Source organism: Nothobranchius furzeri, chromosome 15 (assembly GCF_043380555.1).
Source record: "Nothobranchius furzeri strain GRZ-AD chromosome 15, NfurGRZ-RIMD1, whole genome shotgun sequence".
Taxonomy (NCBI): Eukaryota; Metazoa; Chordata; class Actinopteri; order Cyprinodontiformes; family Nothobranchiidae; genus Nothobranchius; species Nothobranchius furzeri.
In genome coordinates this window covers 24,253,396-24,271,030 of record NC_091755.1, presented here as the reverse complement: position 1 = coordinate 24,271,030, position 17,635 = coordinate 24,253,396, and the positions used below count along the sequence as shown (strand labels likewise).

At 40.2% G+C, this 17,635-nt stretch overlaps 1 protein-coding gene across 1 annotated transcript in view; it reads left to right on the top strand.

Annotated features, from left to right (window-relative positions):
• Positions 1–17,635, top strand: part of camkvl (CaM kinase-like vesicle-associated, like) — a 94,747-nt gene that overhangs the window by 57,734 nt on the left and 19,378 nt on the right. The window contains exons 2-3 of the mRNA XM_015967993.3: positions 15,962–16,068; positions 17,456–17,587. Of these exons, the coding sequence (XP_015823479.1) occupies positions 15,974–16,068; positions 17,456–17,587 (227 nt within the window). The 5' untranslated portion in view covers positions 15,962–15,973. The remainder of the gene's footprint in view (positions 1–15,961; positions 16,069–17,455; positions 17,588–17,635) is intronic.

The following is a 17,635-nucleotide window of genomic DNA, read 5'->3' as shown; positions in this document are numbered from 1 at the left end:
CTGTCATTTGCTAGAATATGTAAAACTGATTTTGCATTAGTGTACGAAAAAACTGTAAATCTGCTACTATGTTTTTTTTGTACTAAATAAACAATTTTAAATTTTCTTTGTATGTGATTGTCAGAAACATTTCGATTGTGCACTAATTAAATCTTTGTGGTTTCAACATTAGATGCAAACTAAAATACACACATACAAACACCGTTGAATCCTAAAGAATTGTTTATTTGAAAATAATTTGAGCATCAACACCATTATTTTAAATCCAAGAATTAGCCAGAAGGCTTGCTTAAATTTAACTTGGAAAGCTCAAGACTCAGCACAGTCCAGACATAACCACATTGTTGGTTTGCGTCTGATGTTTACACAGCTGTAATGAAAGTGACTGCTGCATTTATTACAGTCTATTGTTTTGCCAAAATTTGGCCTTCTGCAGAACTTGCATGCTCTCTGTGATTCCAATGCAGGATCGAATCTTCTCGTTAGGAGCTCTGGCAACACTTGGGAAACGAAGGCCTCCTGAGCTTTAGGCAAAGTGTCCTGCAGAAGTTTGTGGTCTTTACCAACACGCTGCACAATGAACTCTTTCTTCGTCCACACCACAAAGTCACAGTAGTTTACATCACACACAAACATGTGGAGCTGAATCTGGTAGTAGTATGTGTGTGAGGGCTTCAACACTAACGAGTTGTCTAGGCAGAACTTGGGGTCTTTGGTACTTCCCTGAAGACTCTCCCTGTACGTGTAGGGACATTTGATCTCCACCACTCCTTTACCACAGCAGTTACATGTAACTATCCCATCTGGGGATGATCCAAGGTATGGCTCAGATGGCTGAACAACTAAACCACAGGTGCTGACCAGGAGTCCTTGGTGATTTTTTTGACATGAAATCACTATACTGTTGTCTAGCGGTTTGCTCCATATTTTCACCCCAGATAACAGATGGGACATTTAATGTGGTCTTATTGTACTGCATTATGTTTATTATGTAATTTTTGCTGAGCTTGTCTGTTGTGGCTACATGGTGAAATGTTGTACTTGTGATCCTACCAGCCCTATGGATATGCCAGTCATGTGACTTTGACTGCTTCTTTGTTACCCATTGTAGTTTTTCTAGTTGATGATGCTATGTTGTAGTTTTTAGTCTTTGAAATGTTTCTTCACACTTTACATTTAATTCCTGTGGTGAGAGCTCCCTGAGTTAGTGTCAAATAAAGCAGTCAAGGGCTCTGGCAAGCCAGTTTGTTCCTCTGTATCCGTGTCTGATGAAGCTGTATCTGTGTCACTGTTGTCCATGCTTGTCCGGACTGCAGCTTCTGGCTCCACTGCCTTTAGTTCCAGGATGTCATCATCTGTCAAGGCTGGGGAAAGGGTAATAAGACATAATTAGAATGCAGATATAATACATTTTATGTTTCTATCTTTTCCTTTATCTAAAGACACAGAATAGATTATTACCAATTAATTAAGAAATAATACATTCAATGTGCAACCACAAACCAGAACTTAGATTACACCTGTCATTCGTTACATGCCTCTTAGTGTGACACTGCTCCTCCTGACAGTTTCGGAAGCAGCTGGGAGCTGTATGCAAAACTTCTTCGGTTTGTGGAAACTGATCTTCTTCAGTGGAGCTGGTTCTACATTTTTCCTGCTCAGGTCTTTCCATGCACATGCCTGAGATGTAACTGCAGCCTTTTCTGTTTTTCCCATCCTAACACAAAGATCAACTTTGAATAAAATTGCTGCTGCGTGGCTGCAGCATGACCCAAGTCTGGAACATCAAAATGACAGAATTAAACAAATTTATACGCTTTATTTCATGCTTCAAATTAACATTTCATTCTAATTCATCTGTATTTACCACTTCATATTAGTATAAACTGTATTTCTCTAAAATTAACACGATTGTACTCTGAGCACGCTAAAAAAAGAAACCTATGCTACACTCACCCTGCCATGCAGGTACAGTTGGCTGTGAAGACGTAGTTCTCTGGTTTGTTTACTATGACCCAAGCCTCGTACATAGCAGTCTTGTGTCCTTGTCTTTGGCTAGGAAGGACTTCTGCCTTCAAGACGCAAAACTCAGAGTCTATGTCGTGATATTTTACTTTCTGTACGTGGCCACAGACAACATAGTTGTATGCATCTAACGATTTGTATGCCCGTAGCTTCTCACGTGTGTACTTACTGGGCCTCTCCACTAAAAACGTATATATATCGGGCCACTGGATATCTGGCCACGCACCTACATCTTCCACCCATTCCGTAATGCCACAGGGATCCGGGAGTCTGTTGCCATTCGTTAAAGTGAGTTTAATAATATAACATTCAAGATTTGCCGGTGATAACCCTGCAGCGTAGCTTGATAAAGCCTGAAACAACGCCATTCTCTGTTGCCAAGCTGCGCGCGCATTCTCGCTGACGTCATATAGTTTACAAACAGTAAAAGGGTCTATTGCTGATAAAAAAACACCTATGCAGGTTGTTGGCTCTCAGTCCTCAGGCCTAGTCCACACGTAGCCAGTTTTTTTTTTTATGAATATCCACCCCTCCAAAAACTTGCATCCACACCACCTCGTTTAAAAAAAAACTGTCCACACGTACCCGGATAAATACGTTGTTAAGGACATGCCAGACCTGTAGGCGGCAGTAATTAGAGAAGCCAGGTGCCGGGCAATAGCCGTTCTTAACCTCGTCCTTCGTCTGTGGTCTTCCGCAAGGAGCAGTAATTCCGCTTGCAAAAACAAACAAGAAAAAGCGCTTGGACAATTGATAAAGCGAGCGCAGCTCTGAGGGCATCCATGCTGTCGGCTAGTGTAAACACAGGTCACACACGTGGTGTCAGCATTTTTTGTCGCGGAAAGTAACGTTGCGGACCTTAAAACTCCGGTTTTGTCTGTTCACACACAGACACCCAAAACGGAGAAAACGCAGATCTTCACTTTGGCCGGAGTTTTTAAAAAGATCCATTTTCGTGTGAAAAAACTCCATTTTCGTGTGGATGACAGGCCAAAACGTAGAAAAATGTCTACATTTTGGCAGATCCCCGGCTACGTGTGGACAGGGCCTCAGTCAAACAGAAACAGCACAGCAAGCTCTACTCATGAGTTGACTCTAAAGACGCCAATGGTTGGTGAATATCGTTTTGTTTATGATATGAAGTTGTTTAGGTTGACCACTAAAGTCATGTTGTTTGAGTTTGATTGAATACAGGTGTTTTCATGCATGTAGACATTTGATTTGTCATTGTCATTGTTACACTTGATGCTTTAATATCCCTTTTTTAAATGATTGAAAACTTGATTTATTGATTGAATTTTAGTGATTCAGTCATGTTTTAATTTATTCATTTACACTTTTAGTGTAGGAAGATTAGTAAATAAAAAAATCTTTCTCAGTGAAGGACCTTTTAAAGACTCCTCGGAACTGTCCCAGACCAGTTGTTCGCTTGTCTGGCTAATTGAACAAGTCTTTGTTTCTCCCTACTGAGGCCATTCAAAGACTTATCCACTGTAAGTAAAATAATATTTGTTCATAACTTTTCCACAGAACCTCACATCAAAAGATACAAACTATGCCTTTAAATTCTTTACATGTCCAGCAGACTCAGCCAGAAGCTCACCTGGAGAATTAAATCAAACTGAGACAATAAACATCATCCTGACATGAAAACCCTATAATTGGTCTATCTCTATGGTAACTGTTGAAAAAAGTCAGATCATACCTGTCAGCTGGGAAAATCTCAGCACTTTTTCTGCCCTTCTCAGAGCTCCAGCTCTATTAAATATGTCTCAAAGGACAATAATATTTCTTTGTTTTCATCCAAAGTCTTTAAGGCTCTACTTGATGATTATGAACTGTTGTGATCATTTATCACGCTTAGATTTTGATCAGATGTTTGGCATCTCAATTAGCTGGAAACTCCAGTGAATACTTTTTAATGGGGCTGACGACTTTGCATGTAAAACAAAAAAATTTATTGTGTTCCAAAAAGATGTTGTGAGCTTTCACGCTGGGTTTAAGTTTAGCACTCACTATATTTGTCCTGCTCTGCTTGCCATCCATATGGGTTCTAACCCATGTTAATTCCATTTATGGAAGAGAAGCCACCTGTTAAGAATTTTTGGGTGCCATCTTTCAGATGTCTGGCGACTTATTTGCAGGCTTACGTGTGCTTCAGAGTTGTATAAATACACCTGATTGACAGCCTTTGCTTACAGAGCTGTGAAAAAGTATTTACCTCCTTACAGATTTCTTCAGTTTTTTAGTCACACTTAAATGTGTCAAATTAGAAAAGAACTTTCAATATCAAAAATAACCTGAATAAATACAAAATGCAATTTTTAAATGTATTTTTGCAATGATAAACAAATCTATCCAAATAAGTCAGGTCCAATGTGAAAAAGTCATTGATCCTTTAGTTGTAAATCCACTTGGTAGGAAGAGCAGCAATCAATTCTGTGTGTTAACTGTGGAGGAAATTTCAACCAAACTCTTTTTTTACAGAATTGTTTTAATTCAGGCCCAGCAGAGGGTTTTCCCATCACAAATTTCCAGTTTGAGGTCAAAGGTCAGGTATTCACCTGCCAGATTTTCTGCTGGAAAGCAGAAGTCATCCAGGTCATAAAGTAGCAAAGCAGCCACGGTCCATCACACTACCACCACTAATGAAATGATGCTGCTTTTCTGTCTGTTCATGTAGCTTTCTATCAAAGTGACTTGCGGTTATGGAAATGCAGTTAAAGGGATACTTTGCAACTTTTTCATATTTTTAAATCATTTTCTTGAGCCAGCATGTGCTAAAATGACCCTTTACAGGGTTAATGAAAGGACATCCAGCCTCTAAGAGGTTGAAGTTTATGTTAAATTTTGTTGTGATTATTGTGTGAAAATGTAGATTTTCCTCAAATTTGGTTTTATAGTCAGTTTTTAATTTTGGAAATTATCCATCAGAAAGAGCATAAAACTGTCTAAAATATTAGTTTAAATAATGTTTTCAAGTCATTTTTCAAAAAGTAATAGCTTCAAAGACAAGCTAAGACCTGCAGGACGTGCTGCTCACATGACTAATCACATGGGTTGTTTCAGCCCACTGTGAAGCCACGTTCCCAGTCTGAAATCTGAGACTTTCACCTGTAGTGATCTCGCTCTGCTTGCAAGCTTTCTAGTGCTGTCAAACTTTGTGAATTTTTCATATCAACATGAAGCACAATGCGTCACACAATCCATTATCACACAAAACCTGTATGCATGTACTCATATGCACCCACATGTCCATATACACAAGCTCATCGCTGGAAAAATCCACACAGCTGTGGAGCTGTGAGGTTGATGCTCTCAACCTGCCTCTGCATTTCTGTCTTTTACACTTTGTTCTTTTCGTGTATGGTTTTCTCCAACCACCTTCTCACGTAGTCAGAGTTCACTTCTCTTCTTGTCTTTCTGTTCCCATAATTCCACACTCCTAACCTCACCGTTCACATTATTCACTCCTTCTCTCCCATCTCCGTTTCTCCTAAATCCTCCCATATGGCCTCCCACTCTCCACCATGGTTTCTTGGTAAAGATGGAAGATTTTCACAGATTCATCTTCATTTCAAATTTCATCAGGAGTTCTAATGCCCAAAAGCTGACCATGTTTTTTTTTTTGTTTGTTTGTTTTGTTTTGTTTTGTTTTGAAGCAATAATTATAATTTTCCCTGTCTGAAGGATTTTTTCCTCTGACGGGATGCACATGAGAATTTATATGAAAAATTAATATTTGAAAGTTTATTTTTGCCATTTTCTAACAAAATACATTCACATAATATCTATTTTGAAAAGATTAACAATTAAGAATATTATGATTTAATATTCTAACAGGGATTATGTTGGGGCTGCACAGTAACCAGTGGTTAGAGCTGTTGCCTTGCAGCAAGAAGGTCCTGGGTTCGCTTCCCGGCCTGGGATCTTTCTGCATGGAGTTTGCATGTTCTCTCTGTGCATGCGTGGGTTCTCTTCGGGTACTCCGGCTTCCTCCCGCAGTCCAAAAACATGGCTGTTAGGTTAATTGGTCTGTCTAAATCAGGGGTGTCAAACTCAAACTCACACGGGGCTTTAATGAAACTCTGGGACAGAGTCGAGGGCCAAACTTAATATTTTTTTGAAAAAGTGACGGCAAATTTGCACATTTTCTTTATCAACATGTATGCAATTTTGAACCTTTAAATTTGGAAACGAACATATTTCTGCATTAACACTGAATGTGGAATAACCAAATTACACACGAGCAAGTCAATTTTAAATAAAATGCATCAGTGGTATTCACTACTTGTGGTATATTCAGCATTTTTTAAATCTATTCAGGATTTATGTTTTCTTGTTGTTTGTTCATTTTTCTTATTTTTTATTCTCCTTTTTTTCTCCTGTAATACGTGTCATCGCTGCTGTAACAATAAACAATAAACAATAAAGGTATTTTCTATTCTATTCATCTATCTGCAGCCTTTCCACTTCCTGTTTACTGTAGGTTAAATCTTTTCTCACGGGCCAACAACGAAATAAAAATATAATTTTATCTTAAATGAAAATGCAATTTCTCACCTGTTAACTTTCATGTTTTGGAGCAGAAAAAGAGCATAAAACCAACATATTCAAAGCTCAGTTTGCTCCACTGGTTTACTGTGATGCTCACCTGTTCCAGCCAGATACCTGCATCATGGGGTTGATCTGAGCTGAGGAGGAGACTCCTGTTGTTTTGTTCATCTTCATCATAATAATGACAACATTAGATGACAACAGGTGCTCGCATAGGTTTGTGCTGATGAACATGTCTGAGCAGCTTGACCACGTTGTTGTGTGTCGGGGAGGAAACACAACGACAGCGAGTCATGCTGCTCGCTGGAGTTATATCAGCTGTCTGGACGTTAGTTGGAAAACTTTCTCTTTCAGTCGTGAACACATTACTGAGCGGCTAGAATCTCCGTTTCTGGGCTTCAACGTCAGAAAATAGCTGAGTGAACTCTGCTCTGAGTGAGAGGAGTGTTCAGTTTGTCCGAGACAGCGGAGCTGCAGACACCGGCAGCAGACGCTGGAAAAAACACAAAGGAGGGGGCGCGTCGGCTCCGCGCTAACGCACATGTCCATATACACAAGCATCATGGGAGTTGAAGTCTTTGCGGTAAAATCGGCCAGCGGGCCAGTTTTAATATATTTGTGATATTTATCTTGCGGGCCACATAAAAATGCTCCGCGGGCCGCATCTGGCCCGCGGGCCTTGTGTCCGACATATGTGGTCTAAATTGTCCTTAGGTGAGAGTGTGTGTGCATGATTGTTTGTCCTGTGTGTCTCTGTGTTGCCCTGCAATGGACTGGCTCTCTGTCCAGGGTGTATCCCGCCTGATTGCCTATTAACCGCTGAAGATAGGCACCAGTTTAAATCCAGCCTAAAGACACATTTCTTTAATTTAGCTTTTGGCCAATGATCGTTCTTTTATGCTGTGCCTCTCTTCTGTTTTTACTGACTTCTGTTTTCATTGCCTTCGGTTTTTATTGGCTGTTTTAACTTTTGTTTTGATTTTAGGTGTTTCTATTTTATGACAGTTTTTAATTAGCGTCTTATGTATATGTATGTGAATTTGAATGGCTTTTTAGGTTTAACTCTGTGCAGTGCTTTGGTCAGCTGACATACTGTTTTTAAATGTGCTATATAAATAAAATTGGATTGGACTGATTGTGTAAAGCACCTTGGGGGGTAATTCCATTGTTGGTTCTTTTTTAAACACAGTTTTAAAAAAGAACCAACAATGGAATTAAAAGCCAAACACAGAAAGAACGTACCAAAGACCTTGGGGGGTTCCAGGACTCTGGAAGGTGCTATATCAAATGCAGGCCATTTACCATTTATTCATTTTCCCAACCAGCATCTTTCAATCTTCCTCTAAATTGTGCTGATTTATAAGATCCATGTAATGAAAAATCTACTGTCTGGAGCTTTTAATTATGTTATGTTGTCATTTCCTCATGAAAAATACCCCCAGCCCCTTTTTTGGCTGCATTCATTAATTTTCCTGACTCAGCTGCAATTTGGTCGATGTAAAGATTTTTCCTGCAAACGGAAGAAAGTAGCCCACCTGCGTCATCAGGCATTTCTCCTCCCCCTGAAGCTGGTGATCTCGGTTCTGAAACCTGAATGTTCTGTGGACATGCTAACAAATTTCTCCTGCATTGGGGGCAAAAAAAAAAAACGCTGTACAAATATCAGGCACAGGATATGTGAGTTAGGCGTGTATTGTTATGTAACAAACGTGGTAGTCCAGTGTGCTAGATGCTTAAACCACTGGACTACCAAGGCCAATTCAATAGCACGTTTGTCTAAAATGCTGTTGCAGGTGTATTTTGTTGGAGTGTGCATGGGCGGAGCTTCACTGAAAATAACTCATATTTAAGAGAAATGACATTTTAAATGTGCCAACTGTAATTTTTTCATCATAAACTGTGCCTACCTTTGCTCTCAGAGGTTTAAAATAGCATGATTGTAGACATGTGTGATGCTAATTAGTGTACACACCTTGAATTAACATGTCCCTTTGGTCACATTATTTTCTAGGGTTGCCATCATTATTTTCCAGGCCTGCTCCATGAGGTTTTTTTTTTTTTATATATAATGCTATTGATTGAACCATGCTTGAAAAGCAATGTCTGACTTTCATTGGTTACATTTCATCGGTAGACAGAACAACACTTCTGTCCAATTTAAGTCTATCTCAGCAAAACATTCTTATGTCTTAATATGTGCAGCTTTATTGTTGTTTTATAATTTTTAGTAAAATTTTTACTTAGTACTCTTATTTTTGTGTACTCTGTCCTGTATCAATACTCCTTGATTTTATTATATACATAACATGATGTGACATTTAAAGCTGTGATTGTTTTAACTATGTGAAGCACATTGGGCTACCGTTGTGTATGAAATGGGCTATATAATAAACTTGACTAGTAGGAAAATTGTTTACCTAAAAATGTTGTCAAATTCTCATTTTAGTGTCCGGAGACATTGTTGCAGCTGCGTAACTAAGCCCTATTCTGCACATTTTATTCTGAAAAGTTTGTATGTCTTCAGAGTCTCACTAAGAAGTTCTCAGTGATAATGCCATCATTCTGCAAAAGCCTGGAGACAAAGTGATCAGACTCTCCCATTCTGCAGATGGGGCCACAGATGGCAGAGGTCTTAAAACGGCTGTGGAAGAAACTCATCACGCTGTCAACTAGGGCTGCAACAACGAATCGATGAATTCGATGAAAATCGATTACTAAAAGCGTTGGCAACGAATTGCGTCATCGATTCGTTGTGTTGCGCAACTATTCCAAAAGCCACCTCCCCTCCCGCCCGCCGTTGCGCGCAGACCGGTGGAGAGCCGGCAGGTGTTTGTAAGAGGAACATGGCAGAAGCAGCGAGACCCCAAAAAAGTTAAAACTTCTAAAGTTTGGGAGCATTTTCAGTTAAATCAGGCGAAGACATGCAACGTTTGTAGGTCAGACTTAGCATGGCACGGGGATACTACGGTGATGATGCAGCGTCTTAAACGCAAGCATGTCAGAATCATCAGCGAGGAAGGAGAGAGCTCGGTGTCCGGGTAAGTTAAAAACTTTTCAAAAGTGATTCACCCAAGCCCCAGATTATTACACAGGCTAGACATGCCCTAAGCTCGTAAAAAAAGTCTATAAAATTGTAAGCGCAACGCTATTTGATAGTCGGGGGGGGGGGGGGGGGGGGGGGGGGGGGGACTCGCGCCGCTGCGAACCGGTTCCGCCGTCACATTCCCGCAGAAACTGGTTGATCACACCGGGGCCAGACTACTAGCATGTGGTTTTTCAACCACAATGTCCTCAGAAGCAAAAACGCTTTTAAAAGGGAGGGAGGAGTCCTAACTGTTGCTGCAGGCGTGTTGTGTGAGAGTGCAGTTATATACTGGTTAATATATTTTTGGGTTCAGTTGCTTTCATGTGGCCTAATGCGAGTCTATTTGGGATCATTGGAATGATCAGCAGCATTTCTTGATGTGACTTTATGGCAGTTGCCCAGGGCATCATCGCAAGGAGGATGGCATTCATTTACTTTTGTTTTATTTGGTATTTTTCAGTCATTTTTGGAAATAGTGATTAATTTTGATTAATTCACAGCCTATGTTTAATTACATTTAAAAATTAGTTGTTTGACATCCCCAATTATAATAAATGTCTACAGATGAGATCAAACAAAACAGATGAGAATTGCCCTTAAAGAGCAAGTCACCCCCAAATAAACTTTTTTTTGCTGATAAACTAAATAAACGAGTGTCTAATCGTGCTGCAGACACGTGTCGTCAATAATTTGGCACTTCAGTGCATCTTAGTTAAAATTTAAATATTCTGCCTAAAACTGGCAGTGTTGTGCCGTTGTCAGGTAAAAACTCTGCACTGTATTTTAATTTAAATCTGCCACCGCTATTGGCTAAGAAGTATGCTATGATGTAAACTGGTACATTATGATGTCACAATGCTGTCGTGAGCCTGAGTGTGTGTGTATTTGTTAGCGGCTCCGCCCTCTCGGTCTGCCAGGCAACAGCATGTGTTGCATTTTTCAAACATGAAGCGGGAGTGGAGTTAGACTCTGGTAGGGGTTGACTTGCTCTTTAAGCTGTTTAATTTGGACCAAGCATTTTAGGTCACAGATAGATGTAGCTTAGGGTCTCTGTCTATACACCTTATAAGACAATTTAGGTGATGGCATGTTGTTTTTCTGCTATTGAACTGTTTTCTAATAATGTTGTGTTTAATAAAGTGAAGGAAGGAGAAAAATAACGTTTCCCTGGCAGTTTTTAAAAATGTCCCTATGTAATCCGATTAATCGATTAATCGTGTCGAGACCCCATCCGATTAATCGATTATCCAAATAATCGTTTGTTGCAGCCCTACTGTCAACCTCAGCAGCGCTGATCTGGATGAAGGCGTGGTCTTTTCCCACAAATACTCCATCACTAGCTGTGAGATTTGGCTGATTGGTGGAATGTCGAGACTCAGAAATTAAACTTAAACTGGAAGTTGTTTTTTTGTGGCACATAGTGTCACGTTGCGGAGTTGGAGGACCCAAAATGCAGAAACCCAGGATGACACGAGGCAGAGATGAAGAATAAGAAAAATCCTTTATTTTAAAGGAGAACAAAAATAAGTCCAAAGGCTGGAAGCCAAAATCCAAAGTCCAGATAAAGATCTGGAGATCCAAAAATACTTGAGACACGAGAAGACCAAGAACATGAGTAATCCAAGACGAGACTGACAGAATTACAAACAATGAACCGACAAGACACTGAGACAAGACAGGGCTTAAATACACAGGGAGGATGAGAGGGAGAGGAGCTGCAGGTGTGTGGAGTGTGGGAGGAGGACCAGGTGAAGGCAATGACTAATCAGGGGAGAAACTAACTTGACCTAAGAATAAAACCTAATACAAAAGAGCAGGAAACATAACTGCAATTCAAAGGGAGGGGGGAGAATAATAATAAACACTGATGGGAAAAAACATACAAAATCATGAAAGGCTGTAACTAAAGGAAATGACTTGAGAAACCGGGAGGGCTAGAGATCTGGGGCAAATGGGAAAAACCAGAGACACATGAGGAAGACGCAGACATGACACATGAGGGTGCTAGGACACAGAAGGGAATCTAGAGAGGATGGAGAAACGCCAGGAGGCACATGAAGGAAGGGGCAGACGCAGACCATGACACATAGAGGTCTACAATCTCATTAACATTGTTCAAATGTTGAGCAAAAGATCACCTATAAACTGCTGTTGACTTTCTGTTTTGTGGTTAAACAACCCTGGAATTGCACAAGATGTAATTGCACAATAAGTATTGTTGATAATGTCTGACAATAATTATAAACTAAAGGTGGTAAATATTTATTAGGCTGCAGAGTGGTGCAGTTTGAAGGACCGTTTCATCAAAGAAAGCAGATCAGAGGTTTGATCTTTGACCTATACTTGCATAACCGGTCCAAGTCGAACAAAGTTTTGGCGTCCAGCAGTGACAGAACATTTGTGTAGAGTTGCTCTGCAAAAATGTTCATGAATTAGTATTGTTTTAAACAACTGTGACTGTTTTTATTTATTTTGGGCACATAGGCACATTTTCATTCAGTACTCTTTGCTCCCACAGGGATTGATGAGGTGTTTTTACATCATGCCAGCCTCGCCTTCTCTGTCCCGGGCCTTGTTATGAGAATGTTGCATTTACGTAATCTTTTGGCAAAGCCAGCTCTTTGAAATCCACCACTCACCCCCACCATCACCACCATCACACGAGGATATTACACTCATGCAGGAGCGCACTTACAGAAACACAGGCACACACCCTTTATTACACACTCACACTTACACACAATTGAACTGACCTTTGCACTTGCTCTGTCACACACTCTCATATGCACACATTGCATCCCAGCACTCTGGATTAGGGGTACAGATTAAAGATTAGGACCAGTGGTTGGATTATGCAGCACTCTCCAGCCCCTCCTCCACCACTGGCCTGAAGCACCACTGGCCCTATCATCTACACCATCAAATCTACACACACACACACACACACACACACACACACACACACACACACACACACACACACAATCTGGATTTTGAATCACTGATATCCTTTTTTCTAATTAGCACCTGCAAAATGGCATCAGATGTCAGATTTCCTTTATATGTCGCCCATTCGTGCCTTTTTAACCCTCCACTTTTCTACGCTTCTTTCTTATTCTCTCACAGAAAAACACAGAATCAAAGCGATCTAGCTCTTTATCTCCAACACCCGAATAGCAGCAATCACATCGGTTTATGACTTTACAATTGCACAGTTTTCTGTGCAGGCAGAAGACAAACCGTAGAAACAACAGTAACAAAATATTCAACGCCGATTGGTAAAGTTTGGCATTTAGAGCAGCAGGAGGGCCTTGAGGATAGATGACTGAATCTTCTCCTCCTTACAGTGGATGAAGTGTTTAAAAGATGTGGGTGAGAAGAGCCTGCAGAACCGCGGTGAGATGGTGTATTGATTGCTGATTCACCATCTTGATCCCTGATTTTCTACTCGGGTGTTTGGGACCTCCTGCAGGAGTCACACTCTATTTCAGGGTGGACATGATAAGAAAGCTCCATGTTTGAGAACCTAAAATGCACATGAAACATTCTAAAGATGGTGCTCTGTGTGCTGAACCTTTACCGCAGCATTACATCAAACATCAAGCTTTAACAGAAGGTGAATAGCAGATTCAAACTGAGCAAGCTTCAACTCCTCTGAGGTACCAATCTCAATCACACGGCAACTAAAAAGCACAAATGCAGATGGCAAACAAGTCATTATCTTTTAATTTAACCCAGTAATTGTTAGCTTTTCCTGGAACATCACTGTCTTCTAAATAAGCCAGCTGGTCAATTTTATTTTTTCAAACATTGCCCTTTACAAATAAAGTTTGGTATGAACTCAACAGACGTTGCACAGAATCTACAGACTTTAGAGGAGGAGGGAGAAGCTTAGCGGGAAGCTTAGGATCTGTTGACGAGGCTGGCACACAACCAGGCTGCCAAAGGCATTAGTATCCAGATTAGTGGAGAAACTGACTTGGTTGTGACTGGTTCACCAATATACCAAACAACAACAGGACTAATAGCGGTGGTGCTCGTTGGTTGTCTTTGGTTTCCTTCACTTGGGTCATTTCACACTGTTTCATTGAGGAAACAGTTTTCCTTTGATATGCTTGTCCATGGTTTCCTCTGATCCTTTCATCTCTCCATTACCTAAAAGAAATTAAAACCGAAGCACGTTTTCTTTTTTCTTCTGGAAGCCCAGACAGTGGGATTATTTCACACCTGCGCTGATCCCTTTACACTGGTTTACTATCAACCAGCTCAGTGGCCTAGTGGTAGAGTGTCTGCCCTGAGACTGGGAGATCAGGGTTCAATTCCTGGTCGGATCATACCAAAGACTTTGAAAAAATGGGACCCAATGCCTCCGTGCTTGACACTCAGCATTAACGGGTTGGATTGGGGGGTTGAACCACCAAATGGTTCCCGAGCGCGGCTGTGTCTGCAGCTCACTGCTCCCCCAGGGGATGGGTCAAATGCGGAGAACAAATTTTGCACACACACCAGTGTGTGTGACAGCTAATGGGACTCTAATTTCAGGATCCTTTTTAGAAAAGTCCCACCTTCTCCTCCACACACAATCACAGTGCTTTTAAGCCTCAAATAAATAATTACGACTAAACATGTTACAAAATGAATATTTAAACATGCATCATTTTTAATGGTAACACATTTGCGAGGTTAAAGGAGATGATCAATCGATCATGTAGCAATTAATACATATTAATTATGACCAATAAGATGTGACATTCCATGCAAATATGAAATATCAATCTGATTGATCTTTGAATGTTTAATCAGAAGATTCTAGGGTTCTTTGCTTATTCAGGGACCATAAACACACTTCGTATTAATTCAGACAGTCAGTATATAGTTTCTAAAATGAATTTAATTATTTTTCCTAAACTAATGATACATGACAAGATATGAATAAGGAGATGTGATGTGGTGGATGTGAGGTGTTGTGATGGAAGCAAGATGTTGTAGCAACCGTTCTTTGTATCTGAGAGAAATTATGAAATCTGGGTGTAAAATAAGTTGTTGTTTGTTATAAACTAGAGAGTTGTTTATTTATAAACCTCATCAGACACCAGTACGCAGGCTTAGGATACCCTTGTATGAGTTGCTCCCGCGGTCTGGAGGTTTGCGGCCACAGCGGTGAGGTCACCGGACGTCAAAACCACAATACTCAGAGATGAGTAACTTCGTCTGAGTTCAGCTTCCCCGGCCATGAGATGTAAGCCGGGGTGTGCAGGTTAGAGGTCTGAGGTGGATGTCTGAGAGTTGAAATAGCTCTGAAAAGAGCTGTTGTGTCTGTTGTGTCACTTGCAGCGTCGCAGAAAGGTTTTGACTTAAGGTTAAAGGAGTTTGTTTCAAAAGAGGCTTCTTTCCTGATTTGGCCGAATCAGGGGTCAGCTGGAAACTGAATTAATCGGGAAGTAAATCCTGTTTTATTAAACTACTTTGTTATGATTTCTGGCCAAGTTTGGCAAATCAGAATTTGACACGTTTCTGAGTATTTACCAACTTCCCTCAGAAAGCCACGCCTTCCTTCAGATACAAAATTGTTTTTAACCTTAACATGTATCTTATTGTAATGTGTATGAGTGTAAACAATGATTAACTTGTTAAATGAAACACATAGTGATTTGTGATATAAATGGATCATTGTAAGAACAATATTCATTTCAAATTAATTGATTTAAGCACAGATTATTCAAACATTTGATTTAAACATCTTGTTCATTCATCACATATGATTATTTAACTTATAACTATAAAATCGTGGAGTCTTCACTTATTCAGAGTGAAGAATGTTGGCGTCTGGCTTTCACAGAGAGTGTAGAATCCTTGGGAGAGAATGTTTAAATGTTTTGTCTTCATGAAATGTCAACACACGCCGAGCAGAACCTTCTGGATTTAGAAGGCCACATAGAAAGTGGATTTATTTCTGTAGATGAAAGGTTAATTATGTTCATTGATATATAGGTGAAATTTTACCCTTTTGGGCGTTACAATCAATATGTCAGAAGATTTAGGGTTTGTAGTGTCCCACATGTTCTGTCACGAACACTGACTCAGTGAAAATGTCTGAGGTGTATTTTTGTTTTAAATCACTGCTTTAGGCTTTTTACTGATATTTATCAGTAAAATCATCTTCTTTTGATTTTATATTTCATGTATTATGTCAGCTATAAGGTTTCTTTAAAATGTGATATTGAAATGAACTTTGACTTGAAGATTTATTTTTCTATTTGCTAAAGTTAGGATCTCTCTCTTTTCACATATCAGGTGGATGCCGTGATGCCATTTGGATGCCTGGCCCTACGAGATGGGCGGACCTATAATAACATCTCGGATGTCATGGACAAATATGAGTTTGGACAAGTGCTTCGAGCGTGAGTATCATAAAACTTTAAGCATGGGTTTCTATTTCCTGCTCTGCAACATTGCCTCATTCCCGTTTTCCCAAGTGTTTTCTTCACATCATAGTTTGTCAATAGAATTTTCTTATCCTACTTGTTTGTGCAGTTGGTTTAGATGTTCTTCTTGGAAATGTTTTTGTTGTTTCCATTCAGAGTCCTGTGTACATCACCCTGCTGGCTAAAATGGCAACAAAAAAAACAACAACAAAAAAAACGATCATTTCCTTCAACAGCTTGAACACACACACACACACACACACACACATATGGGCCATTTCCATCTGTACTGGGTCGGCCCGGGCCAGGTAGCGTAGGTTGTTTACATATCTGGGTGGCCTGGTATTTTTCCGGGCCAACCAAGGCTCATTATCAGCCCTCTTCTCGAGGGGGTCTGCTTCAGGCCGACCAGGGCCAACACACCCACTGCTGACAGCAAATTCACACCTTCCATTAGAGCAAGCCTCTTATTGGTGGGTAGAATCAGCCCACATGGGCTTAAGGCAAGGATGTGTGGAATCAACCGGGCCAGGCTGGGGCCGACTGGGGCTACCCGGCCCGGGCCGACCCGGTACAGATGGGAATGGCCCAATAGAAACCATATGCACAAACACCAATTTGCATGAGAGGCCATATGGCTACATCAGCATCTGGCCTCAGAGACATTTGCTCAGATTTTACATAACACACACACACTTCACAGATGCAGGCATCCTGAAGAAGACACAAAGTCAATAAGATAAGAATGAGCATTTGTCTTGCATGTGCACCTCTTAAATAATTAGTGAAGGTATTAAAGCTGCATTGGAGTGAATAAGATTAGGTGAAAAAGCTTTCTGATTGTATTTTTCCAATGCACACTTACATGGAATGAAACAAGCAATTAAGACATAATAGATAAATTAATGAAGCAGATTTGAAATAGAACCATTGAGTGCACACTGATGGTAAATATTGTACATCAAAGATTTATTGCGACATTTTACAGTCTAATTTTTCATCTTGCTGCTTCTTGGAATCCATCTGAATGAAGTACTGTAAGCCCCAGAGGCTAAAAACCTGATGATGCCCTGCAGATGGAAGCAATAGATCTTTAGCAAACCTTTTATTTACAGCCTATTTATTCACCCCATACGCTCACCTCCCAATTAAATTATTTCACTGTGTTTCACCAGCACAGCAGTGTTCCGCATCTCTCTAATTTGAATAATATTCCTCATCTCTCTTGGGTCATATTGTCAGATGTAATTAAAGAAAAACCACAACCAAACATGCTCTTTTTTAATGCATCACTCTAACACACTGACTATATATTTATCTTTTCTTCCTCTCTTGATCTGTCTTTTTTTTTCTTGCTGTGTAGGAAGGAGTTCTGTGAGCTGTGCCTGGTAAAGGACAGACAAACAGAAAAGGTGTTCGTCTGCAAGAAATTCCTCAAGAAAGATGGCAGGAAAGTCCGAAAGGCCGCCAAGAATGAGATCATGATCTTGAAATTGTATGCAATCGGCTTGTGAACATGTGCATAATTGGCTTTGCTGTTAAG